The sequence below is a fragment of the Leptopilina heterotoma genome, unplaced genomic scaffold (genome assembly GCF_015476425.1).
Source record: "Leptopilina heterotoma isolate Lh14 unplaced genomic scaffold, ASM1547642v1 Lhet_82, whole genome shotgun sequence".
NCBI lineage: Eukaryota > Metazoa > Arthropoda > Insecta > Hymenoptera > Figitidae > Leptopilina > Leptopilina heterotoma.
Genome location: NW_025111187.1, coordinates 1,105,635 through 1,133,192, shown reverse-complemented (window position 1 = coordinate 1,133,192; position 27,558 = coordinate 1,105,635). Strand labels below are relative to the sequence as shown.

At 26.9% G+C, this 27,558-nt stretch overlaps 1 protein-coding gene across 3 annotated transcripts in view; it reads right to left on the bottom strand.

Moving 5' to 3' along the window:
- The window catches only part of LOC122511435 (venom metalloproteinase 2-like), a 162,261-nt gene that overhangs the window by 3,370 nt on the left and 131,333 nt on the right, over positions 1–27,558 (bottom strand). For 2 of the 3 annotated variants that reach the window (XM_043626647.1, XM_043626646.1), the window contains 4 exons: positions 1,263–1,434; positions 879–1,133; positions 673–765; positions 73–223 (listed from right to left, as the gene is read on the bottom strand). In XM_043626647.1, the coding sequence (XP_043482582.1) occupies positions 73–223; positions 673–765; positions 879–1,133; positions 1,263–1,319 (556 nt within the window). In that variant the 5' untranslated portion in view covers positions 1,320–1,434. Of the gene's footprint in view, positions 1–72; positions 224–672; positions 766–878; positions 1,134–1,262; positions 1,484–27,558 lie in introns of those variants that run through there. The other variant, XM_043626648.1, reaches the window with a different exon arrangement.

Below are 27,558 nucleotides of genomic sequence, written 5' to 3'. Positions count from 1 at the left end.
TTAAAAATTTCTAGTTCTTCTCACTCATATTTATTATAGAAAAAATTCGGTTCAAGAAAATTAATTGCTTACCTAAAGATTTATATAAATTTAATTTATAAACAATATGCTGATTGTCATTTGTAGAATTATTCGTTTCATAATTAAATAATAAAGTATCCTTTTGATATTTTACAAGATTTGATAATGGTTGTAAAATTTTGTCGGAATCAATGATACCTTGCTTAAAAGAAGACCATAATTTGGAACATGAAAATTAATCTATTAGTTTTTAATTACAATAATTGTAGAATTAGTTTTTTATTTCTATAACGATTACTGTAATTATCAAATAAATAATTAATTATAATCATAGTTAATTATTTATGTTAAATAAATTTATATCTTAATTTATAATATATTAAATAAATTAAATAAATATAATATATTGTTATTAATTCCTACAATTATTACTTTAATCAAGCGTTATGTTTTCTATTTGAAGTAATTTTTAAAGCAGAAGCAAAGCGCATGCGTTGGGACAATGAGAGTGAGAAGGAAAGTCGGAAGTTTCTCTCTCACTCTCGTTACCCCCACTCTTGTACTTATGTTCCGTTTCTTCTAAATTAAATACTTTCTCAGTATTTGCGTTAAGAATACATTTTTTAATATTCAACTAAACATTATACTTACAAACATTTCTTTTTCATTTTTATCCCTAATACTTATAACCGATGATAAAGTTTTCGTGTCATGGTAAAATTTAATATTTAATTGATCCATAATCTAAAAAAATATGTGAGTTTTGCAAAAAATACTCTCCTTAATAGATAAAAATAAATAAAAATAAATAAAATAAAAATACTGCATAAACGAATTAATAAAATTTCTGTACGTACATTCTTTTCCAAAACGTAGTGCATTTTATCAGTATTAACAGAATTTTTTACAAGTCTCCAAATTTTTGTTCTTTTATTAAAGAATAGTCCTTTAACTGAATTTAAACGAATCTTGACAAGCGAATTATTATTAATTTTCAGTTTAATTTCCATATTATCGAGGGTATTGTTGACAAAATTATAATTCAGCGGAACAACTTTGTGTTCTGTTATTGTCACTTTTGTCAAATTTTTTTCTGTCACGATCACATTTATCTGAATGAAAATTAAATTATTTATCATATTTTATTGTAATATTAAATGAATTAATTTTATTATTACACTTAAAAAAATTCATTTGATTCAAATAAACGTTTAATTTATTATTCAAAAAGAAACACTTACCGCAATAATTTCGGCAAAAAATGCAATGAATGAGAATATCAGAAAGAAATAAATCATTTTTATTGATCAGATTTATTTCGATTTTTTTTTTGCAATAACACTTTTAAATTAGATGACTCGCATACTTCCGAATAAATTATTTTCACATTCTAGACGATTTTGGTCATTTTTGCTGAATTTCAGAAATTTATTAAAGTGTTTATTAAAACTATCAATTATTGTTAACTATTAAAACTATTATTAAAACTATTTTTAACGTTTAACAACACATTATTTATTACATTTTTTAGTATTTTTATATTTAAATTAGTTTTATTTATTTATTGTATAATACAATATTATGTATATTAAATTATTTTTCTATAATATCTTATGACAACGTACTTTTAACGAAAACAAAGTCAAAAATAATTATTTCGTTTCATTTTTCTCAAAAATAAAAAATTCACTTTCACGTTAAGATAAACTGAAATGATCAAAAATGTTTTGAAAATTTGTATATATAGATACAACTGAAAAATATTGTCATTGTTGTTGGACAGAAAATTATCTATTCTCTGATATATTAATCAAACAATTGCCATAGTAATCTTAAGAAGTAGACAATAAAGTCTCAAATCTTTAGGACAATTTACCATTATTCTGTAAATACTCTACTTTTTATAATAATTAAAACTATAAATTTAACAATAATTTACAAAGTTGCAAAAAGAAAAAATATTATTATTCCTGTCATATGGGAATTTCTTCTTTTCAAATTTGGATAAAACGTGACACATAAAGATAAGCTGCATGTGCCTTTCACTCTCAATATCGAACATATTCCTTAGCTGTACAAATATTTGAGAATTGTCAATGACTGATAAAAGCTGATCCGTATTATTTTTCTTGAATAGACATTTTAGAGAATTCAAAAAGTGTGTTAAGGTTAACCCACATATATAGACAAAAAATAAAATTTGACTCTGACACAAATCTGTTATTCTGTTTTTTGACTTTATTATAAAAAAAAACAAAATGCTTTTGTATTTTAAAATCGTTCCGGAGTGCGATTTTGTAATTTGATATTCACTTCAACTTTTCGATTTTGAAATATAATATTTGTATGCTGCCCACAAAAATTACTACAAATACAGAAATTAAATTTCAACGTCTTTTCCCTCAAATTTTGATCTGCTAACGTTCGGCAGTATAGCTCCTACGACTAAAAGTTAAAATGAAATATTTTTCTCTTCAGGATTTTGTTTAGCAACATCCCAATAACAATTTAGATAAGTTTCAGTCCATACAAGTTACTAGGATAAAAAAGATTTGAATTTAATGTCTTTTCCCCAAATTTTGATCATCTGCTAACGTTCGGCTGTGGCTACTACGAATTAAAAGTTAAAATAAAATTTGTTTCTCTTCAGAATTTTGTTAAGCAAAATCCCAGCAACCATTTACATAAATTTTAGTCCATAAAAGTTACTAGGTTTAAAAAAAATTTTATTTAACGTCTTTTTCCCCAAAATTTAATCTTCTGCTAACGTTCGGCAGTCGCTGCTACTACTAATAGTTAAAATAAAATTTTTTCTCTTCGGGTTTTTGTTTAGCAAAATCCCAGCAACAATTTAGATAAGTTTTAGTCTTTAAAATTTACTAGAATTAAAAAAGTTTGAATTTAAACGTCTTTTCCCCCAAATTTTGATCTTCTGATAACGTTCGGCAGTATAGCTCCTATGACCAAAAGTTAAAATAAATTTTTTTTCTCTTCGGGTTTTTGTTTAGCAAAATCCCAGCAACAATTTAGATAAGTTTTAGTCTTTAAAATTTACTAGAATTAAAAAAGTTTGAATTTAAACGTCTTTTCCCCCAAATTTTGATCTTCTGATAACGTTCGGCAGTATAGCTCCTATGACCAAAAGTTAAAATAAATTTTTTTTCTCTTCGGGTTTTTGTTTAGCAACATCCCAGCAACAATTTAGATAACTTTTAGTTCATACAAGTTACTAGGATTAAAAAGGTTTGAATTTAACGTCTTTTTCACAAATTTTGATCTTCTGCTAACGTTCGGCAGTAGCTCCTACTACTAAAAGTTAAAATAAAATTTTTTTGTCTTCAGGATTTTGTTTAGCAACATCCCAGCAACAATTTAGATAAGTTTCAGTCCATAAAAGTTACAAGGATTAAAAAAATTTGAATTTAAAAGTCTTTTTCCCCTTAATTTAATCTTCTCCTAACTTTCGGCAGTCGCTCCTACGACTAAAAGTTAATATAAAATTTGTTTCTTTTCAGAATTCTGTTAATCAACATTCCGAGAACAATTTAGATAAATTTTAATTCATAAAAGTCACTAGAATTAAAAAAATTTAAATTTAAACGTCTTTTTCCACAAATTTTGTTCTTCTGCTAATGTTTGGCTCTATCTCCTACTACTAAAAGTTAGAATACAATTTTTTTTCTCTTCAGGATTTTGTTTAGCAACATCCCAGCAACAATTTAGATAAGTTTTAGTCTTTAAAAGTTACTAGAATTAAAAAAGTTTGAATTTAAACGTCTTTTCCCCCAAATTTTGATCTTCTGATAATGTTCGGCTTGGGCTGCTATGACTTAAAAGTTAAAATAAAATGAAATAATATTTTTTATCTTAAGGATGTTAATTAGGAACATGTAGTTAAATTGCAGTCCATTAAAATTACTGCAATTAAAAAAATTTTAATTTAAACGTCCTTTTCCCCCGAATTTTGGCATTAATGGAAATAAAATTTTCCATCCTTTAGGATGTTGCTCAGCAATATCCTAGCAATAATTCAAGTAATTATCAGGTGATAAAAATTATTAGAATCAGAAAATTAAATTTTAACGTCTTTCTTTCCTAGTTTTGATTGTCTGATATCGTACGGCTGGACTAGTACTGTGCTAAGTAGTACGGTGCTAAAATAAATTAATTTTATTATTATTAATATTATTATATTAACAGTATTATTATTCCTAGGAGTAAAAAGCGATAGTAGGGTTAGTGAGTGCGAGAGAGAAGTTACGATTCTTCTCTCTCACACTTACTGCCCCCACTCCGCGGCATTTGCGCCTGCGCTCTGAGTTAAGTATACTTAACTTCAGTTTAAGTTCAATTCAAAGTAAATAAAGTCATTTAAATTCCCTACTCTTATAAGCAATCAAAATTTTTCTATAAAATAAAAATAATAATAAATAACCCATAAAAAATGAATCACACAACAAGAGACAAGATAAGATTAAAGTGCGACATGACAATTCAAAATCAATTGACCAGCGAACCGAAAATTTCACATAACAATATTTCCTCACATCCGCTATATATAGAGAGAGATTGTCATATTTTATAGGCATAATAGAATTGAAGGATCCGCCCATATGTATACGCGGTAATGTGTGCGATGCGGTAATAATTTCCAAGAAGTGTGTTTATTGGTCGATGAAGAGGGTCAAAGGGAGGGAGAAGGTGGTAATTAATTATAAAGAAATGGCAATCGATCGGGAATAGAGTACGTGGGACAATTCACCTCGGGGATAAATGGGGTGCGTGAAAAACTATACTCTATATAGATGCGGGGTGATTCGAGTGGCGCTAATCCCACTTTCTCAGTATATATAGCGAGAAGGGTTTGCTCGATGGAAAAGCAGAGAATAAGGGAAGAGCAATAGCCTTTACGATTTGGCCATAGTATCGAAACGATCTTTTTCAGCCATTAAGATAGTCTAGAAACGATTCTGTATAACCTTTCGGTCGAGCCTTATTCGGTCTATGAAAGAAGCGATACCCTTATATCGACTTTTTTTTTCTTACTGTGACGAAACGTCAATGGCATTTCATTCACGAATGACCTTTTCTTCTGCCATTTCTTTTCACTCAAGAGAGAAATATTAAAATAAAAAAAAATATTTATGTACTTTAATATTTTTTATTTGAGTACTTTTTTATTTTAATTTTATTATTTTAGTATTTAATCTTATTTATTTTCTTCTTCAATCTTTATTTCAGCCCAACAATTCGTTAATCAAGAACGAATTAACTTGATAGATAAAAAATTATAGATTTTTTTTCAGCTCTCTGAATATGAGAATATATTCAGTGGGTGTTTGGGAGGTTTTTAGTTAAGCAACAAATACAATTCCATACTGTATTCTCTCTGTGGTTACGAAGAGCAGACTAGATAATATTGTGAAACAGATATAGTAACGTTGGCCGCAGTGCCGTGGTTTGGGTCTGCGTCGTTGCCTTAATTAAGTTACACGCCGGTCGCATTGTTCCGCGACCATAAATGTCACTGAGAAAGAAGATATTCATTTGTTTTGATACTGTAAATGTTGCGTCTGCTTTACTAGACCATCTATTATTTATTTACAAACGAAAATCTGTTGATTTTTATTTTATATTTTTAGAAAGTGGAATAAAAGAGAAAAAATTTGGTAGATAGATTTTTTTTTAAATTAAAAATGTTTGTAATGTAGAAAAAGAAGGACTCGGGAATAATGAGAGTGAGAGAGAAGTTGCGGTCGTTCTCTCTCGCTCACGTTGCCCCCACTCCAATCCTACAGTTAGCGCAAGCGCGGAAGCGATAATGAGAGCGAGAGAGAAGTTTCGGTTGTTCTCTCTCGCTCTCGTTGCCCCCACTCCAACGCTTGCCCTTGCGCAAGGTGCGCAAGCGTTAAGTATAAATACGATTATTAATCTGTAAAAAAAGGCGCCAATATATTTTCCCTCACACTCCAAAGTTAAGAGAAAAGAAAAAAGAATAATGAAAAGAAAATCCACAAATAGAGAATCGAAGGAAAAGTTTTGTGTTCATAAAGAAAGAAGGAACGTTACGTGACAGTTAAGTGTATGCACTGTAAATAAAGTCCTGGAAGCAAGTGTGCAAAAAGAAGTTCTAAATGAATCTCGCGTACGTTTCGGTAGAAAATAAAAATACTACATTTTTTTTGTGTAATTTACTGAACGCTCACATTTTTCATACATATCTAAGTAATGAGTCTGGCTACCGCTGGCTAATTATTTAATACCTATTTATTCTTTTTTCGGCTACCTTTCACGTCGCAAACATTAATTTTACACATGTCTCCAGGCACTTGATTTACAAGCAATTTTTTAAATTTTATTCAATGCATGCGAACACTTGTTCTTTTTCCTGATATTAATTTCGACTTTTTATCTTCGTATACTCTGTTAATATAAACAAAAAGTACGCCACATAAATGTTAAAGAGTACAATTTTAATATCATTCTCTAGTAAAAAAAAAAAAAAAAAAAAGATTTACTATGATGCTCGCTATGATGTGAAGATGTAACCTCTTGAAAAAAGGTTTTTCAAAAAAAAAAAAAGAATGCTTGATTAAAAATAGCGTGTGTACATAAAAAGAAATTTACGATCAATTGTAAAATCCGCCCACAAATTATATAGATATGTTTCTTTCATATTTTTTTCTCCATATATATAGCTACCTCGCACACATAACTATATTCTGAAGCGGGCCGTCTCTATTATTCAAAAAGGTGTCAACAGCAATCGCTTTTACGACATACTTATTAATTGTTACTGCGCTTTTACGACGCAATAAAAGTGCAGGTATGACTGTTTGAGTACGCGAGACGCTCAAGGGAAATCCCCAATGGATTATTGCTTTTCCTATACTATAGTTCTGGAATTTGACAGTAGCGCTCTCTCGATGAAAAGAAAGATGTATGTCATTTATATCAATAAAATTTATGAGTAAAAAAATGTCAAAATAAATCTTTTTGCAATTTAACCTTAAAATTTTCTCTTGTTCCCGTAAAGAATTATTTTTCAATTATATTTATATATATACAGCAAATAAAATTCTTTCTTGCAACACTAACATCCAAAGTTAAATTTTTTAGTATTATAAAAATAATTGAAATCCTGCGATAAATTTTATTATTTTATGAAAATAATTGAGTTATTGCGAAAAATTTTATTAAAGTGTTTAAAAAGTATTGAATTTTCGTGAAAATTTTTTTTTTATTTTTAAAAATATTTCAATTCTTTATACGATGGCCATTATGACAAAGGCAAAAATTGTTTAAAACCTTAAAATTTTTATATTTTGACGATGGTGAAAATCTATGACAAAAATAATTTAAACTCATAAAGTTTATATATTTTGGCTATTGTAAAAAATTAGGGAGACATGGTGAAAGACAAAAATATTTAAAATCCTCAAAACTTCTTTATTTTTAACCGCATGACCAAAAGATAAATATAAAGCAAACAATGAAAAGAAAATCCACAATATAGAGAATCGAAGGGAAAGTTTTGCACGCATTTCGTGGTGACGCAATATTTTCTCGTTATATATAGAGAGGGACTCGACGCGTATATGCAAAATAAAGTGCAAGAAAGAAAAAGAATGGGCAAACGGAAGCGTGAATGGCGACTTAAATGATGTGGGCGTTAAGGATTGAAATCGGCCCGGGGGTTTTTGTGTGAGTTAAGGGGGTGGCTCGGCTTTGGATAATGGCCGTAAGAGAGGCGATGGTAATACTAGGGCGCGCAAGTAAAAGAGAGTTTTTCTTCCCCCCTCCCCCTCTCTCTCTCTCTCTCTCTCTCACTCTATCTCACTCTTTCTCAGCCTTTGGCATCGAGTTCTATATAGTGTAACGCCGCCGGCTTATCTCCACACTAAATCCAGAGATTTTAATACGCGCTTTCTTGGCAATTTCCGCGCTACACATTCCTTGCGTCTTAGCACTCACAAACCCCACCCCACCCCCCCTCTTTCCCCCTCTCTATTCTCAAATCCTCTGGGGAAAACTCAAGCCACCCTTCTTTTTAAACGAACTTTATTTTTACGGCCCTATTTAAAGCAATTTCTGATTTCCCTTAATTCATTACAACGTCATTTCATGCAGCCGCGTAATGCCCCTCGAAATCGCAAACACTTTTTCTTTTTATCTCCAACAAACCCTCTGTGGGCCATTTGGAAATTTTTAATTGTCCTTTTCATTAGGGGGGGTTTTCTTATTTTAAATTCTTTAGAATTGGATTTATAATTAAATGCAGAATTAATTTTATCATAATACATATATATAGTTATAATAAATAAATAGTTTTTAATTTTATTAATTGTGACGTGCGCTTAAGAACAGGCTTTGTACTCATCTGTATTACTAAAACCTACTATTTACTACTTTTTTTACTTTATGCTACTATTTGGCCACTTTTTTTTAGATTTCAGCTACTAAAAGCTACTATTTTTGTTTTTTTGAGAATTTCCACTACTTTAAATTCGCTAATACTGGAAATCAAAAAATTATTCTCACAAATTATAATCAAATTCTTTAAAACGATTGAATATTATTTTCCAAAAATATTTGAAATTAAATTATTTTCAATAACTAGTATTTTCATAAAATTCTGCAAAAGAATTCAATTTATTTATTAAAAAAAAATTGATAAAATTCAATTATTTTCGTGAATAATAAAATTTCCATAGGAATTCAATTAATTTAGAATAGCATTTTAAAAAAAATTTATATATTTTAACAGTGGTCAAAATCTGTCGAACTATGGGAAAAATGTTTAAAACCCTCAAAATATCTATATTTTTTACGATGGCCAATATCCATGGTTAACTAGATTTTGACAATATAAGAATTTTCAAATTTAAACTGTTTTTGTCATTGGCCGAGGTTTGCTATATTTTAAGGGGACATTCCAGTTCAAAATGTCAAAAAAATCGATTTTTTTTGTTTTTATTTTCGGATTTCTTATATAGTGTCATATAACTCTTTTAAAATATTATTGCAAAATTCGAAGTAAAACAAAAGTTATACATCCTTATTCTTCGCCATGACAAAGATGTTTTTGTATGCGGATAAGCAATCGAATGATTTAAATGTTTTCTCATTTGCATTTTTTAAAAAAGACAAACAAAAATGTATTTGGTGTTGCTGATCACAAATTAGATATCAAATTTTCAAAATTCAAAATGGCGGATCCAATATGGCGGAAAAGAAAATTTTTTTATTTTAATTTTTCTTTTCGTCCACCATATTGCATCCGCCATTTTTAATTTTGAAAAAATGATGTCATATTCGTAATCAGCGACCCCAAAAACCCCCCCGTAACGATTTTCAAGCAAATCCAATGATTTTGAAAAAAAAAATGTCCGCCATATTGGATCCGCCATTTTGAATTTTAAAAATCTGATTCCATATTCGTAATTAGCGACCTCAAAAACCCCCGAGTAACGATTTTCAAGCAAATCCGATGATTTTTTAAAAAAAGTTTCGAAACTTATGAACAAAAACTTTAAATGCGTTTTTCTCAAAATGTCTTTTTTTGATCTGGTAAGAGTGATATTTCGAGTTCTTCTGAAGCGATTTTAAAAAATCAAATGGCTTTTGATTCAGCGTCATTATGCCTATAAGTGGAACCTCAAAAACTGGAAAATTTCCAACTCCCTTTTTTTTTATAAGAGAAATTCTAAATAAAAACACCTTTTTTTTGCATATTTTGGGGAAAGAGTACTCTAAAAATAAGGGGGGGGGGGAATTCCACTTTTTTGAGGTTCCACACCTAAAGAAATATCTAACGAAGAGAATGTCACTTTGTTTTTGGTTTTATCTGTTTTAGAAAGTTTGGAATTGATCTTACCACCGAAAATGGGCATTTTCGAAAATGGCGTATATCGCCACCATTCTGAAATAAAAATGAAAAAAAATTTTTTTTACAAATTCTTAAGGGGAGACTTCATCTTAATTTTGACCCCATTAAAATAAAATTATTAAATGAGGTAATATTTTTTTCTTGCATCATTTTTAATCTGAAAACATATGAGATGGTCAAAAATATTTAATTTTAATTTTTGAAGAGGTTAGAATTTTTTTTCTTTTGACCTATTGCATATTATTGCAAATCCATTTTAACAATGTTTTTTGAATAATAGCATAAAATTACGTAAATATACACAATTTGGAAAAAAATTAAAGATTTAAGGCTTTTGAAATTTCGGCAAAATTTGAAGATTTGAATATTAAAAATCGATCTTCTCTTACAGTTTTTCATATTTTTTAACGAAAATTTTTTTCCATGCATATTTTACCATTCTAAACAACTTGTCGCATGGATTTGCAATAATATGCAATAGGTCAGAAGAAAAAAAATTCTAACCTCTTCAAAAATTAAAATTAAATATTTTTGACCATCTTATATGTTTTCAGGTTAAAGATGATGCAGGAAAAAAATATTACCTCGTTTAATAATTTTATTTTAAAGCGGTCAAAATTAAGGTGGGGTCTCCCCTTAAATAAATTATTTATTACATGTAAAAGAAATTTTTTAAATAAATGTCATAGTTATTTTAATAATATATACTAAAAAAGCCTTCTTTTTGCCTGTTTTGAACTGGAATGTCCCCTTAACCATACGTTTAAATTTTAAAATATATAAATTTTCAGATTATAAATATATCTTTCTCGTTCGACATATTTTCTAAAATGTGACCATGGTTGAAGAAATTTTCAGATTTAAACTAGTTTTTCCGTTTGATATAGTTTGCTAGTTTTTCAGACATGGTCAAAATATGTGGTTATATCTTGAGGGTTTAAAATATTTTTGTCATTGCCCATGCCCATAGTCAAAATATCAAAATTTTGAGGTTTTAATCTGTTTTCTCCTTTGCTTATTTGGACTTTGATACAAATTGAAAAAAATATATATATGTTTAAAAATATTCTTCTTTTTTCCCATGATTTTCTAGATTTTAGCCATAAAAATTGTTAATTTTGAATACTTAAAAATACTTTTGCCTTTGGCCATGGTTTGCTACATTTTGACAGTGGTACATATTAATGTTTAGAATGGAAAACGTCCATAAGCAATGGTGTTTTAGTTGTTGGACAATGTTTTAAAGAATGGCTCAGAGTTTGTTTACTTTGGCTAAAATCTTTGGCCATAGTTAGTTGGAATTTGCGATTTTTTCATTTCTACTAACTTACCAGAGTGTTATTGGCTCCTTTTATTTTTATTCAGATTAAAAATTGTATTTAAGGAACTAAACTAAGAAGAAAAGGTGCGCAAGCGCAAAGGTTGGAGTGGGGGCAACAAGAGCGAGAGAGAACAACCGAAACTTCTCTCTCGCTCTCATTAACACTCCCGCGCTTGCGCCAACGCATCCATAGCTCTAAAGCGGGAACAATGGCGAAAGGAATACTAGAAACCAAGTACTTGATAATATTTTACTGCAATTTTCACCCCAAGTTTTGAATTTGATTCACAGTAGACTGTCACCGTAGACAATCATGATAATGGTATAGTTATATGTGTTACGATGGTGTTTGTTCACTAGAAATTTCTCGTTTTCCGAGAATGGCGAACCATGTATATATAGCAACGACGAGGGGGAAGATTCATCCCTCAGCCAAATGGAGTGGCTAAGCCGCACGTAGAACCAACCAAAAAGGGACAGACGCCATATAATAACTCAAATCCAACTCAATTTCCCGAGAAGAAAGTTTTGCAGCGCAGCATCCGACGGCATTGCAACGTCGGTTTATTAACCTTCTTTTTTATTACCCGATTACTGTGTAACCCTCGAGACTTGTCTGGGACCTCGGAAAATTCTTAGTTTAACCTTTTTCTAAATCAAATCCTCACATGTCAACATCAAAAAGTATTTTTTATTTCTCTCTTAATAGCCAGACTTTATAGTTTATCAACTCTTTTCAATAGTTATACGGGACTCGGAAAAAATGTTAATATTTTATTTTTTATGAGAATAATATAATTTTTCTAGATTTTTATTTTCATTATTGACTCTCAGAGGAGGAAATAATAAGGTGGAGTAATAAAAATAAAGTCATAAATAAATTCAATCGATTTTTTGGTACATAAGTCATTAAAAACCGATTCATTAGGAGCTTCTGGTAATTCAAGGAATTTTTTTTTTCTTTTATAGAAAAAGAAGTTATTAAGCTTACCAAGGCAGGGCGAACCTTGAGAGCGAGAAAGAAGAGAACCATCTGTTTATTTTTGTAGAAAATGAACCAATCAGATAATATTATTTTATTGGCTACAACATAACTTGTAGAGAGTAATAGAAACAGCAGGTAAGCGGAATAAATGTCTCTCTATAGTAGAAAATGGACTTAAATTGTGGGATTTGGCCACAAAAATGCGTATACCTTGTGCTCGTTTCTCATACAAAATGTTCAATAGCTCCTCCTTCCAAGAGTTATGGAACTCGAAAATTCAAAGTTCAAAGTTGCGGCAGTCATTCGTCACAGCTGCAAAAAAAAAGAGAGAGAGAGACTCGATCTTTTTTTTATGTCGCATCCTCGTTTCTTCTAAACGTATCTTAATCCACTGGTTACAAACCGTCACTTTGGGGTCTTGTAAATTATTACAAGGGGATAGCATTACCATTTTTTTCTCAGTTAAAATTTTTCAAACTTATAAATTAATTTTAATTAATTTTTGCATTTTTGCTTCTATGAGGAAATGGTCTTTTGTACTTCATGGTACAGCACTGATTTTTTATACTCTTTTTGATGCTTTATTTATAAACTAACTAAATTCTTACTTACTTTTTTAAACAAAATTAGCAATTTTAAAAATAATAGGTAGAATTTAAAAATTTTTAATTTAAATCTTTTTCATAAAATAAAAATATGAATTGGAATATAATTTTAATTACAACTATAATAATCATATATTCCAAAATATAATCAGAATCAGGAAATCAGGGAAAAGTCGGGAATTTTTATTATAAGTACTCCAAAAAAATTAAATTTTCAGAATTCATAAGAAAATTCTGAATTTTGGTGTCTTTTTGTTTGTCTCATAAGCTATGAAATTACCACGAATTTTAATACAAAACATTCAAATTTTTCTATTTCTGACAACAATTTCTTTTTATATAACTTTATTCTTGAAGAACTATCATAAAATAATTACTTAGAAATTATTTAATAAATAATTTTACTTAAGTATTTCAAAATTAATTGAATTCCAAAAGAGTTGCGTTTACAATATTCATAAATAGATTAACTACGAAACGTTTTAATTTAAAATTTTATAAAATTTCAATTTTGAATGAATTTAATTACGAAAGAAACTAGAATGTTTGCAAAATTTTAATAATCCAAATTCTTTTTAAAAATAGTTAATTTTTTTATTATATATTTAATTGATTATTAAAAATAATAGATTTATAGAAGAATTTTAGTTAAAATCGCTAAAAAAATTGAATTTTGGAAAAGTTACAAATTATTGCACAAATTCAATTATTTTGAAAATTAAAAAAATTCTTCGCAAAAATTCAATTACATTCGAAAATTTTTAAAAATTCTCAAAATTTTAATTATATTTAAAAATATTAAAATTCTTCTCTGATATTCAATTATTTTCAAAAATTTTAATAAAATACTTTGCAAAATTTCAATTATTTTCAAAAATTGACCTCTCAATTCAATGATGTTTAATATCTACTGTTCTAATAAAATTTTCCAATAGAATTCAATTACAAAAAAAATTTTGAATAAGTTCTTCGCAAACATTTCATTATTTTCATAAATAATAAAAATTTCACAGGAATTCAGTTAACAAAGTTTTTATAAATTTCTTCACAATAAATCAATTATTTTTATAAAGAATAAAATTTTTACAGGGATTCAATAATTACTTTTATAAATAATAAAATTGTTTTTAGAAATTAAATTATTTTCGGAAATAATAAAACTCATCGCAGAATTTCAACTATTTTTAATACAATTTTAATCGAATTCCTAGAAAAATGTAATTAATCTTAAAAATTTTATTAAAATTCGCCGAAACAATTCAATTATTTAAAAATTTGTTAATAATATTATGCATAAGAATTAAATTTTAAGAAACATTCTATTATTCTATAAATTATTTATTTTTGTAATTAAAAAATTTGAATTCTCATAGAATTTTCTAATAAAAATTAATTTTTAAATGAATTTTATTTAAAATTTTAGATAATTGAATATTAAAAGCATTATAGCCTGAATGTTTGTAGAAATAATTGAATTTTAAAAAGGTTTCATATTAAAATCTTTGAGAATTTAATTGTTTCATACTTTTAACTGACAATTCTGTAGAATTAATTTTCTTGAAAAAATTTAATTGATTTTTTTAAAAAATTATTTAACGTTTTTATTTTCTAATGTATATTTTAGTTGAAGAATTCACGAATAATTGAAATTTTGTAAAATTTAATTGTAAATAAAGGGATTTGAAAATTCTCAAAGGAACTTTTTCAAAAATTAATATTGATTAAAATATCATCATTTGGCGATGAATGATCTAAAAAATAATAGAAGAATAGGTACAGTAATAATATTCTTATAATATAAAATAATGATTTCATCACTCGGTCATCTTCAATTATTATTAAATAATTCTTACAATATAATTGTAAATAAAATATAAAAAAAACATAAATATTCTTATAATTCTTATAAGTTGTTGAATTTCAAAGAAGTTTATGAATTTGAAATTTTTGGAAATCTTAATTTCTGTGGAAAAATAATAATTAAATATTTATTTAAAAAAAGAGTAAAATATTTTCCTTTATTTTCTAAAAATTCATTTTTATTTTAAATTTTAATTTTCAATTGTAATTTGTAATTGACAAATAGTAGGGGGAGACAGGGGCGAAAAGTTAAATTGTGAAAACAGGTTAAAATTCATTATCTTTCGGACGGAAATAGTTAGAGCATTGCCATTTTAACTATAGAAGGGTGTTATCACCCTGAATAAATGTCCGGAGTTATGTGACATTCTGCTAATTTTTGTGGTGTCCATATTTAAATTTTTCTTTCACCCTACTTTTGAAAATTTTTTCGTAAACGAAAATATCAACTTTTAAGTATATTTTTTTGCATTTATTCTCACCGCGATTTTTTTACTTCATTATTTGGGTCCCCTGAAGAGATACCTAAAGGTATTTGCTAAATATCTTTAGTCAAATTTTTTATATTTGTTGTTAAAGCCAAAAACGCACCCTGAGGCGAAAAGTTAAATGTATTTTTACATGTTATTAAAATTTTTTTTTATTTTTCGTTTTTTGGGTTTATTTGTTTAAAAATGATTTATTTGACATTAGGCAAGTACTCTATCAAAAAACAAGACCGCTCACGTGAAATAAAAGAAAAAAAAATTTATATTGTCTAAAATAAATATTTATGCAAAATTTAACTTTTCTCCCCAGTCTCCCCTATTTATAAACATTTTTTTCCTTTATGTTTAAAAAACTTTGAATTTTATTAAAACAATTGTAATGAAGAAATAAAAATGATGCAAATTATAAATTATTTCCTTATGAAAATTGAGAATTTTCTACAAAAATATTAAGAAACGGAAATATCTAATGTTTTTCTTTCCCGAATGAATAGAATGAGTTTGTGAAAAATATTGCTATTGAAATATAAAAAATATGTATAAAATAATTATATTTTCTATTTCTTAATCATAATTTTTTAACAATTAACAATTTTCTATTTTTTATAAAAAATTAGGAGAAAAATTTGCATAATTTAGATCAATTAAACGAAATTTATAGAAAAAAGCATATAATAAACAAAATGGGTATTTTTTTTTATTTCTTAATCATAATTTTTTCTTAATTCTCTAATTTTTAATATTATTTTATTATAAATCATGAAGAAATACTTGCATATTTTCAATTTGTCAAACAATATTTTTTGAAGAAAAAAAAACAAAAGAACTTTGGACAGAATGAATGAAAGACACTCTAAATTTGAATTAGTAAAAATATTTACTAATTTGAATTATAATTACTGACTTTTTGCTTTCGAATTAGTAAATTTTACTATCAAATAGTAATTTTTTACTATTTTATTAGTAAAATTTACTATCAAATAGTAACTTTTTACTATTTTATTAGTAAAATTTACTAATTCAAAGCCAAAAAGTCAGTCACTTATTCAAATTTAGAGAGCACAATTATCAGATGATTATAATTAATGCATAGGTACCTATTTAATTTTTTTTAAAAAAATGGTGTGAGAATCGAAGTGCCACTAATTGCAAAGCGGTTTTTGATTATTACGGAAAGATTCCAGGGGGGTAGAGGGTAGAAGGGGAGGGGGGGTGGTAAAAAGGATGAAGTAGAGATAGCGGTGAATTACATCTCTCAATTATTTGATAATGCCGCCGACGGGGGTCTCGTTAAAACTTTAAAACGACTCTCTCCCTGCAATCTCTTCAATGTTTATACTTGCTCTCTAAATCTTATGAACCCTGGGGTCCATGAGAGTCTCTCTCACTCCACTGTACAAGCTTTCCGAGGAGTAACAATAGATAATGCCAACTTCCGAGAAGCATTCGTATATTGCATTTTACATTTTGCACGAGAGGACTATACTTTTTCTTTTCATTCTCTCTCTCTCTATAGAGAATAGGGACTATCTCTGAAATGTCTAAATATTAATCTTTCCTCCAGGCTTCTGTAAATTCTCCGCACTATCACAAAGAACTTGGTTTTATTTTACAATATTTATTGGGTTTTTATTATTTTTCAAAAAATAATCTTCATTTCAAATTGAATATTGAATTTGTTTGCTATCCCAAAATCAGAATTTTAAATTTTACACTTTTCTTGAAAGTATCAAAGTGATACTAAAGCAGAGTGCCACAGGTCAGGAAAATCAGGAAAATTCAGGGAAAAGTCAGGGAAAGTAAAATTGGTCAGGGAAATCAGGGAAAAGTTAGGGATTTTGATTAAAAGTACTGGGAAAAATTAAATGTTTAGAATTTATAAGAAAATTCTCAATTTTTGTGTCTTTTTGTTTGCCTCATAAACTATGAAATTACCACAAATTCTGAAAAACACCTTCAATTTTTCCTATTTCTGATAATAATTTATTTTGAATAACTTAATTCCATTGGAGAACTGCCATAAAGTTATTACTTATAAATCATTCAATGAAGCATTTTTTTGCAAAATTTTAATTTCAATTCTGTTGAAATTGAAATTAGTTTCAATTTCAAAAGTTTTAACGCAATTTTTAAAAAAAATTCAACTATATTAATAAATGTTAAAATTCATTCCAGAACAACAATTATTTTCAAAATTCTCGTCAACATTTCAATTATCTTTATAGATAGCAAGATTCTTCGACGAAATTCAATTATATTCCGGAATTTTAATAAAATTCATTGCAAAATTCAATTATTTTCACAAATAACAATATTCATTATAGAAGAGTTCAATTATTTCCAAATTTCATAAAATTCTACGCAGAAATTCAATTACTTTCAAAAAATCTTAAAAAAAGTTCTCTTTGCAAAATTCAATTATTTTCAAAAATTTTTTAAAAATTCATGGCAAAATTTCAATTATATTCAGGAATTTTAATAAAATTCATTGCAAAATTCAATTATTTTCACAAATAACAATATTCATTATAGAAGAGTTCAATTATTTCCAAATTTCATAAAATTCTACGCAGAAATTCAATTACTTTCAAAAAATCTTAAAAAAAGTTCTCTTTGCAAAATTCAATTATTTTCAAAAATTTTTTAAAAATTCATGGCAAAATTTCAATTATATTCAGGAATTTTAATAAAATTCATTGCAAAATTCAATTATTTTCACAAATAACAATATTCATTATAGAAGAGTTCAATTATTTCCAAATTTCATAAAATTCTACGCAGAAATTCAATTACTTTCAAAAAATCTTAAAAAAAGTTCTCTTTGCAAAATTCAATTATTTTCAAAAATTTTTTAAAAATTCATGGCAAAATTTCAATTATATTCAGGAATTTTAATAAAATTCATTGCTAAATTCAATTATTTTGACTAATAACAATATTTATCAGAAGAATTCAATTATTTAAAAAAAAAATTCTTCACAGAAATTTAATTACTTTTAAAAAATTTAAAAAAAATTTCTCCTTGCAAAATTCAATTATTTTCATAAATAATAGTATTCATTACATGAATTCAATTATTTTTAAAAATGCCTAATAAGATTCAATTATTTTAAAAATTTTTAATGAAATTCATGGCAAAATTTCAATTATTTTCAAAGAATTTTCTTAATTCAAATGATTTTCAATATTTTACTATATATTATAATAGAATTTTCCAAGAGAATTCAATTATAAAACAAAAGTGTTGATAAAATTCTACACGAACATTAAATTATTTTTCAGAAAATTTTAATAAAAAACTTTTCCACATTCAATAATTTGTACATCTATTATTTTAATAAAATTTCCCAAAAGAATTCAATTATTTAAAAACAATTTTGACGAAATTCTAAATGAATATTCAATTATTTTCTAAAATTTCTTCGCAAAATTCAATTATTTTTAAAAAATCTAAAAAAATTTGTCCTATCTTTATCAATGAATAGAAAAATTCTTCTACAAAATTCAATTAATTTCAGGGAATTTTAATAAAATTTATTGAAAAATTCAATTATTTTTATAAATAAATAATAGTATTCATAAAAAATAGTATTCATCACAAGGATTCAATTATTTTTCAGAAAATTTTAATAAAATTCATGTCAAAATTTCAATTATTTTAAAAAACATTTCCTCATTCAATAATTTCTATATCTTTTATTTTAAAAAAATTTCCCCAAAGAATCCAATTATTTTCTAAAATAATGGAAATTTTACAGCAATTCAATGATTAAAAATAGAATTTGCACAATTTTTTTTTTTGCAAAAAAGCCAATTTTTTGAAACTTTTTTATAAAATTTTTCGCATATTCTACTATTATAATAAAATTTTCCAAGAGAATTCAATTATTAAACAAAAATTTTTATAAAATTCTACACGAACATTAAATTACTTTTCAGAAAATTTTAATAAAATTCATTGCAAAATTTCAATTATTTTAAAAAACTTTTCCTCGTTCAATAATTTGTATATATATATCTATTATTTTAATAAAATTTCTCCAAAGAATTAAATTATTTAAAAACAATTTTGACCAAATTCTACACGAATGTTCAATTATTTTCTAAAATAATGGAAATTTCACAGGAATTCAATTATTAAAAAATAATAGAATTTGCACAATTTGTTTTTTGAAAAAAACCAATTCTTTGAATCTTTTTTAAAAAATTCTTCTCAATAATTCAATTATTTTCATAAATAATAAAACTCATTGCAGAATTTCAATTATTTTTAATACAATTTTAATCGAATTCCTCGAAAAATGTAATTATTCTTAAAAATTTTATTAAAATTCGCCGAAAGAATTCAATTATCTAAAAATTTGTTAATAAAATTATGCATATGAGAATTTAATTTTAAGATACATTCAATTATTCAATAAATTATCTATATTTGTATTTAATTATGGAATCCTCGTAGAATTTTCCAATAAAAATTGCTTTAAAAATTAATTTCAGTTAAAGTTTTATAGATAATAATTTAATTTTGGAGAAGTTACTAATAATTGCAATTTTTTTTTAAGAATAAATTGAATTTTGTAAAGGTTTCAAATTGAAATCTTTAAAAATCTGAATTTTTCATACTAATTAAAAATCCTATGATGGAACTAATTTTGTTTCAAAAAGCTTAATCAAAATTTTTTAAAATTATTTCAAGTTTTTATTTTCTAATGTATATTTAATTGACGAATTTCCGAATAATCGAAATTTCGTAAAATTGAATTGTAAACAAATGAATTTGAAAATTCTCAAAAGAGCCTTATCAAAAATTATTAAAAATAATGATTTAAAGAAGAATTTTGGTTAAAGATTCTAGAAAATAATCTTTAATTATTATAAGTTAGTGAATTTCAAAGACATTTGGATTTGAAATTTTTGAAAATCTTAATTCCTATGAAAAAATAACAATGATTAAATATTTATTTAAAAATAAAGTTATTGATGTTTTTGAATAATTTTACAATTAAAGAAATTTGTAAATAAATCTAATAGAACATTTTTTTTTGAGTATCTAATAATTTTTAGAGTGAATCAGAATATTCTTCAGGGTCAGGGAAAAAATTAAAATTTTGTCTGGAATTCAGGGAATTCATTATATACCACAAAAATTTAATTTTGATTTTGAAATAAAAACTAAATTTTTGTTGTAATACTGTAAAGGGAATCAAATTGATGCTAAAAGTGTAGATTAATTTTTTATTTGATCCACTTTTTTGGTATCAATTCGTTGCAATTTAACAGTTAACAGTTAACAGTGAATTATAGTAGGTTTGAATGAACTAATTGAAAGTAATTATAACAAAAATATTTTTTTTTTCACTCGAAAGAAAAAAAAACACTTGAGAAAATAGAAAACAAAATTAAAAATACGTAGATAGAAATTTTAATTTTTCTATCTTTCAATGCAATTTGTGATCAGATGGTAAATCACGATAGACGATAGATGAAATATGTGGAATCCAAATAACGTGTCCGAACAAACGAACGACGGGAAACTGACCGGAAATGTCCATACTGAATTCGAGTCATAATTTGTCGGTGCTGAATAATTTAAATTTACTTTTCCGTCTGCAAAAATGAATTTGGTTAACAGAAAAAAAAGGGAAATAATTCAAGTTCCCCATTGAATACAAAAGGGATAGGTAATGATTTAATTTTTTTTTTCTAAACCAGATTATACAAAGCGTACCGGTTATATATTATATGTACTACATTGTGACCATTTTTTACGAGCTCAAATTTTCAAGTGGCTTTTGCCACTTGAAAATTTGAGCTCGTAAAAAATGTCCCATGACAGGAGAAATAATCTTGGAACTCGATTACCAATAGCCATGAGATGATGGTCGTTAAGATTCTTGTCTATACTTGTGAAGTGCGTATTTTGTCCCTTTTGTCCGGTTGGTTGTTCGGCATCGATAAATATCTACGGAAGGTGCGCCAAAAACACCTAGAACCAAACTACGTTGTCAGGCTTTTTTTTCAGGGAACCTGTCGGGTTTGGATAGAGGAGAATCAAAAGGTGAAGGAAGAGAAAAAAAAATAATAGGGAGGGGCTTGAAAGGTTTTACTAATAAGATTTCGGTCGTTAAAAATTATGATGGAAGTTTCTTTTTTTGTATTGTATATTTGTATATTCATTCGTTGACGAAGATGATAAAATTGATGACAACTTTGTTGTAGATGTGATTAGTGGAAATTGGAATTATTTTCTGTTTTATTTTTTGTTTCAATTTGGATTTAAAATTTTTTAATTTTTATTTATTTCCAATTGTAAAAATAAATACCAGAAGTTAGTTAGTTTTTTTTTCTATTAAAAAACTTTATTTGTCAAATCAAAATATTTTATACGCGTATAAAATATTTTTTCTGCATTTCTAAAATATATTAATAGTTATATTATAGAAAATTATTAAAAAATTATGATTAAGAAATGAAAAATATACCCATTTTTTATATTTACTATATTTTTCAATAACAATTTTGTTCACAAAATTATGTTTCTTTTGGAAAAAAATACAATTTGCATAATTCCTATTCGGTAATCAGAAATTTTGAAGAAAATTTCTGGTTTTTTTCTAATTTGCAATTATAATTTTTTAACAAAATTGTAGTTTTTTTCAAAAGAAAGGAAATTTTTTTATCGATATATCAATTGCAATTTATAATTGAAAATCAAATTTGAGAATTTTATAAGTATTTTTATTATTTAGAAATAAAAGAAAATTTTTTTACATATTCAATTTGTCCAACACAATTTTTAATTGAAAATAAAACATAATTTTAAGAGTTTTTTTTAGTTACAATTCTTAATAAAACAATAATTTTTATAGAAATTTATGACAAAAATTAATATAATTTCTATTTTATAATAACAATTTATACAAAATCCTATTTTTTCTTCTTCTTTTTGTAAAGAAATTAATTTGGACCATTTATATTCTAAATCACATTTTTTTAAACAAATATCTCAAGTATTTTTATTTTTTAGAAATGAAAGAAATTTTTTTTCTAAATTCGATTTGTCTAACACAATTGTTAATTGAAAATAAAACACAATTTTAAGAGTTTTTATTTTTTTAATTACAATTTTTAATAAAAAAGTAATTTTGATAGAAATTAATGACAAAAATTTATATAATTTCGATTTTATAATCACAATTTATACAAAATCCTAATTTTTTCTTTTTTTTTAAAGAAATTAATAAAAAAATCTCAAGTTTTTTTTATTTTTTTAGAAATAAAAGAAAATCTTTGTCTAAATTCGATTTGTCCAACACAATTTTTAATTGAAAATAAAACTGATAATTTTAAGTTTTTTTAAAATAATAGGGAAAAAACTTTCTGAATTTTGATTTGTCGATCATATTTTTGGTTACAAAATTTTTCATTTAAAAAAAAAATAATTTCTACTTAAAATCACAATTTTTCTCTTCCTTTTTAAAAAAAAAAAGAAAATAAATTTGGATCATTTAATATTTCTCGCAGTTACTTGGTATTTTTTAATGTACCATTTATTATTATTTTTTTTGTTTAAATAATAAAGAACAAAATTTTATATATTTGATTTGACGATCACAATTTTTAATTGAAAACAAAAGAGTTTAACAAAATAATAATTTTTTATTAATCCAAAAAAAATTATTTACTTTATTTATACTTATTTTTTCTTTGCTTCGTCGCGCCAAAGTTGTGAAATAAGAAATTACGCAAAAATTATTTCTTTATTAACAAAAAAAATTATAATTTTCCACTATAAAAAATTGTAATTGACAAACGAAAATAACTGCAATTTTCTTTCATTTCTTTCTATAAAAATAAAATATACAAAAAAATTTCTTCCACAAATCAAAATTATACAGGAATTTTTAATTCATTTCTAAAAAAAATTCAAAAATTGTTTTATTTTTTAATTTTTAATTATTTTAAGGTTTTTTTTAAATTGCTTGTGGGCCTAAAACGGTCCGAAAGAAATGTTTCCAAAATAATGTAATTTCATCATATATAAGGCTATTGAGATCGCTGAATTCGAATTTGAGGTCAGTTTTTCGAAATTCAAAATGGCGGATCCAATATGGCGACCTAATATGGCGGATAATTTTTAAATTAAAGTGATTCGTCCGAAATTCATATCTCGGGGGTTTTTGGGGTCGCTGATTACGAATCTGATATCAGATTTTCAAAACTCAAAATGGCGGATCCAATATGGCGGACGAGAAAATTAAAAACCCAGCGGATTAGATTAAAATTTATTACTCGAGGGTTTTTGGTGTCGCTGATTACGAATCTGATGTCTGATTTTTAAAATTCAAAATGGCGGACCCAATATGGCGGACAAGAAAATTTAAAATCCAGCGGATTTACTTAAAACTTGTTACTCGGGGGTTTCTGGGGCCGCTGATTACGAATCTGATGTCTGATTTTCAAAATTCAAAATGGCGGATCCAATATGGCGGTAAATTTTGAAAATTGATCCGTTTCGATCGAAATTCGTTACTCGGGGGGTTTTTGGGGTCGCTGATTGCTAATCTAATGTCAGATTTTCAAAATTCAAAAGGGCGGATCCAGTAGGAAAAATTTTGGTCGACATATTCGTACGGAAAAATAAATTAGCCGCTGCAAATTATTGTCACCAACGCAGTGAAGAAGAAGAAGATACCGAACTTAAAATTTAGATTGAAATAAAAAAGGAATTTTTCATTTCTAGATGAAAATCAAAAAGGGAAAAAAAGTGATTCGATTCCCTTTAATCGTAATTCGTGCGGTCTCTATCTCTCTCTTTCTTTTTCGCTCTTGCTCTCTCTCTCTCTCTTCGGGAACGTTCTTTAAGCACTACTGGAGAAGATAACTTTGACCTCGGGGAAGGCGTCAGTTCCTCTACGCCTCGTAGACGAAATAAACAAGCCCCGCGTAATGTCGTCGTAGGTCTCGCGGAAAGATTAAACAGTTAATAAGAATAAGAGTCCCGCGGGGAGGAGGAGGAGAAGAAGGGGGGACAGGGGGGGTTTATTCCGCGAAGAGTCTGCTGTTCCTTTTGCAGGGCTATGGTGCGGGGGTGAAAGGAGGTTTCCCTGGATGGTTGGAGGGAAATGGCGGCCATCTTTCCCGCGGGCTCTTCTCAAGAACCAATCGCCTTTCTCCTCAGGGCATTAAGGCGGCAACTCCGGCTGAAGAATTGCCGCTGCCACGTTAGACACATTTTTCTTGCTTTTCCTTTATTCTCCTTCTCGGGGCAGAGAATTCTGGTAAGTCTCTCTTTCTCTCTCTCTCTCTCCCTCTTTCTCTCTGTCGTTTCTTTCTCTCGTTTCACCTTCCAAAGAAGCCCAAGAGGAAAGCTTCTTTCTCCAGCATCGTTTCGCATCTCTTATTTTTCTTTTGTTCACCCCCTCCCTATTTCTTTCACCTATACCATAATAGTGTTCATCCCTGTGAAGTGAGCTCCATCGAGCGGCAGGTGGCTGACCTTAATAACGCGTCACATCACCTTTATGTACATTATCCGAAAAAAAAGAACACACACGTTGTGTATATGAGTCTCAAAAAAAAAGGTCTGCTTGAAAATTTAGGAGACTGCTCTCGATTCTTCAAAGTTTTTCTTGGAGAACAATGCAAAATCGTAACTCTTATAGCGAGACTAATATCACACTTCTGTAAATAAAGATCTCTTCTACTCTCTTTCGAAATGATGTGACAATTTCTATACATAACCCCAAAGTTGAGATTCTCCATTTTTTTTTCTCCTCTCAGCATGACATTATTAGGTAGCAATGGTTATTGTATATACACACAAGTTCAAAGTGAATTCAAGAAAGTACCCTTAATGATGTCCCCTTTTTGCTTTCTTGATGCAGGAGGGTTGAATAGACATTTGGCGGGATAAAACGGCCGTATGGAGTGCCTCATGATGCTTCTTCGGGTTTTATTCGTTTTATGGGTTGTTTTGCTGCCGTCACAAGATATTTCCAATTCATGAACGACCTCACGGACTCGTTCAAAAAAAGGGGAATACCCACTTGCTTAACTTTATACATACAAAATTTATAAGTATTCCACAAGAATATATTCTTATTTCTCTCTCTCTCTCTCTCTCTCTCTCTCTAAAAAAAATTTACTATAATTACAATATCGACACTTAAAATATTCAAATGATTTCCTAATTTATTGAATTTTAATTATTCCTTTAATGGGAGAAATCGACATCTCTATCGTGGGATTTGAAAAACGATTTCTTTGAAAAAGAAGAAGGTTTTTTTTTTTTTTGCCGCATCACGTTTTTAATTGGATACTGAATAAAGTATACAATACTATAAAGTAATGTGTCTTGGAGACAAGAATTTCGTGATAGCGTATATAACCGGTCTCGCCAACTTTAGAATTTATTTATTCCAAACCTTCGCAATCTATTTGATGCACGACTTTACCTAAATAAAAGTCCTCAAATAAGTTGCAAAAGTCCTTTCGAGTTGTCCACGAGGCTGTTTTTGTCTCCATAACACTTAATCACAAAAGATCTCGGTATAGTCGGCTTTTAAGGATACATAAAGCAAAATAATGTTTTTATAAATAAAATTCCTTTTTAAATGTGTATATATATATATATACAAATATAGCCTTTACAATATATCTTATTGATTTAATTTAAATGATTATTGGCGAGAGAAAATATTTTTTTTAATAAATCATTGAGAATTGTGAATAAAAGTGTAATATTGCAAATAAAAGTATATTACAAATTATTCTACTGCAAATGAAAGTACAGTATACACTGAAAAAAAAAGTTCATTGAATCAAGTAAATGCATTTTCTTGACCTGATTTATTTGAAACAAACCCATATTTTCTTATTGGAAGAAATTTATTTTCTTGTGTCAAGTAATTTTGAGCATTGATCAAAGTTATTGAAATAAGAAAATATGGGTTTGACATAAGTAAATATCTTACTGTTTCAAACGAACTGTTTTACATGCGCCAAGTCTCGAAAAAGTATTGAATCAAGAATATCATGTTCTCACGTCAAGTAATTTACCTTGAGTCATTTGGTATCTTGAGTCAAATAATTTTTTTATTTCCTTTAAAGCAACTATTTATTTCATCCAACACCCATAGTCTTGAGCCAAGAAAATGGGAAGATTAATACAAGTTAATAATTGTTTCAACTCAATTAAAAATTATTTTGTTTCAAAGAAATATTAATTAATCTAAGCATTTCTTTTACTTGAAGCATTTCTATATTCTCATGTTTCAAAATCATTAATTTCTTGCGAGAATGTTATATTTTCTGGAATGAAATATTTTATTTATTCAATTCAATTAAGTGTAAGATCTTAATATAAGTAAATATTTGTTTCAAGTCGATTAAAAATTATATTCTATTAATCCCATATTTATTTGAAGAAAGAAATTCATTTTCTTGTGTCAAGTAATTATTAGCATTGAACAGAATTCTTGAATTAACAATTTAGTACTTGGCAGAACTCAATATGTAATTATTTCAACCGAATATTTTACTTTTCCGAAGTACCAAAAAGTATTGAATCTAGAATATCATGTTCTTAAGCGAAATAATAAAGTATTGTGTGGAGAATTCATGTTTCTTGAATCGAATCATTTTATTTATTTGCTTTGAAACTTTTTTTTACTCAACACAATGCCGGTGTTCTTGATCCAAGAAAATATTTTTCTTCAAATGTATATGCAACTTAAATATCAGTTTTTGAAAACTGTCCATTGAGGCTAGGATGGCATAGTGGTAGCGTGACGGCTTCTGGTGCGTGCAACCCGAGTTCAATTCCTCCGACCGTGGAAAATTTTCTTTCAAGGTATATTTGTTGTATTTGTGTTAAGTAATAATTAAATGTAAATATATATGTAAAATAACAGTTATTTAATTATTTAAATAAAAAATATAAATGTTGATTAATTAAATAATAAAAATGTTTGACCTAAGTATTAGAAAAGATGGGATGGGGGTAAGGGGGGGGGGGTAATTTAAGTAAATAATTTACTTGTATTGAGAAAGTATTTTTTTGATTGAAATCTATAAATTTTCTCAAATCAAGAAAATATTTTCTCGGACAGAGAACATACTTTCTTGATTTGATACATAAATGATTTTGAATTAATATATTCTGCATTTCTTACATGCTACTTAATTTCTTGGTCGAATTCCATATTTTCTTGGATCAAGAATATCTGTTCTTCTCACAAAATAAATGTTTTCTTCATTTAAATCTTGAATTACTTGAACGAACGTTACAAAAAATTGAATGAATCAAATAAAATAATTCAATTAACTATATATATTCTTAGAACAAGAAAATATTTTATTCATTTAATACATTTCATACTTCGTAT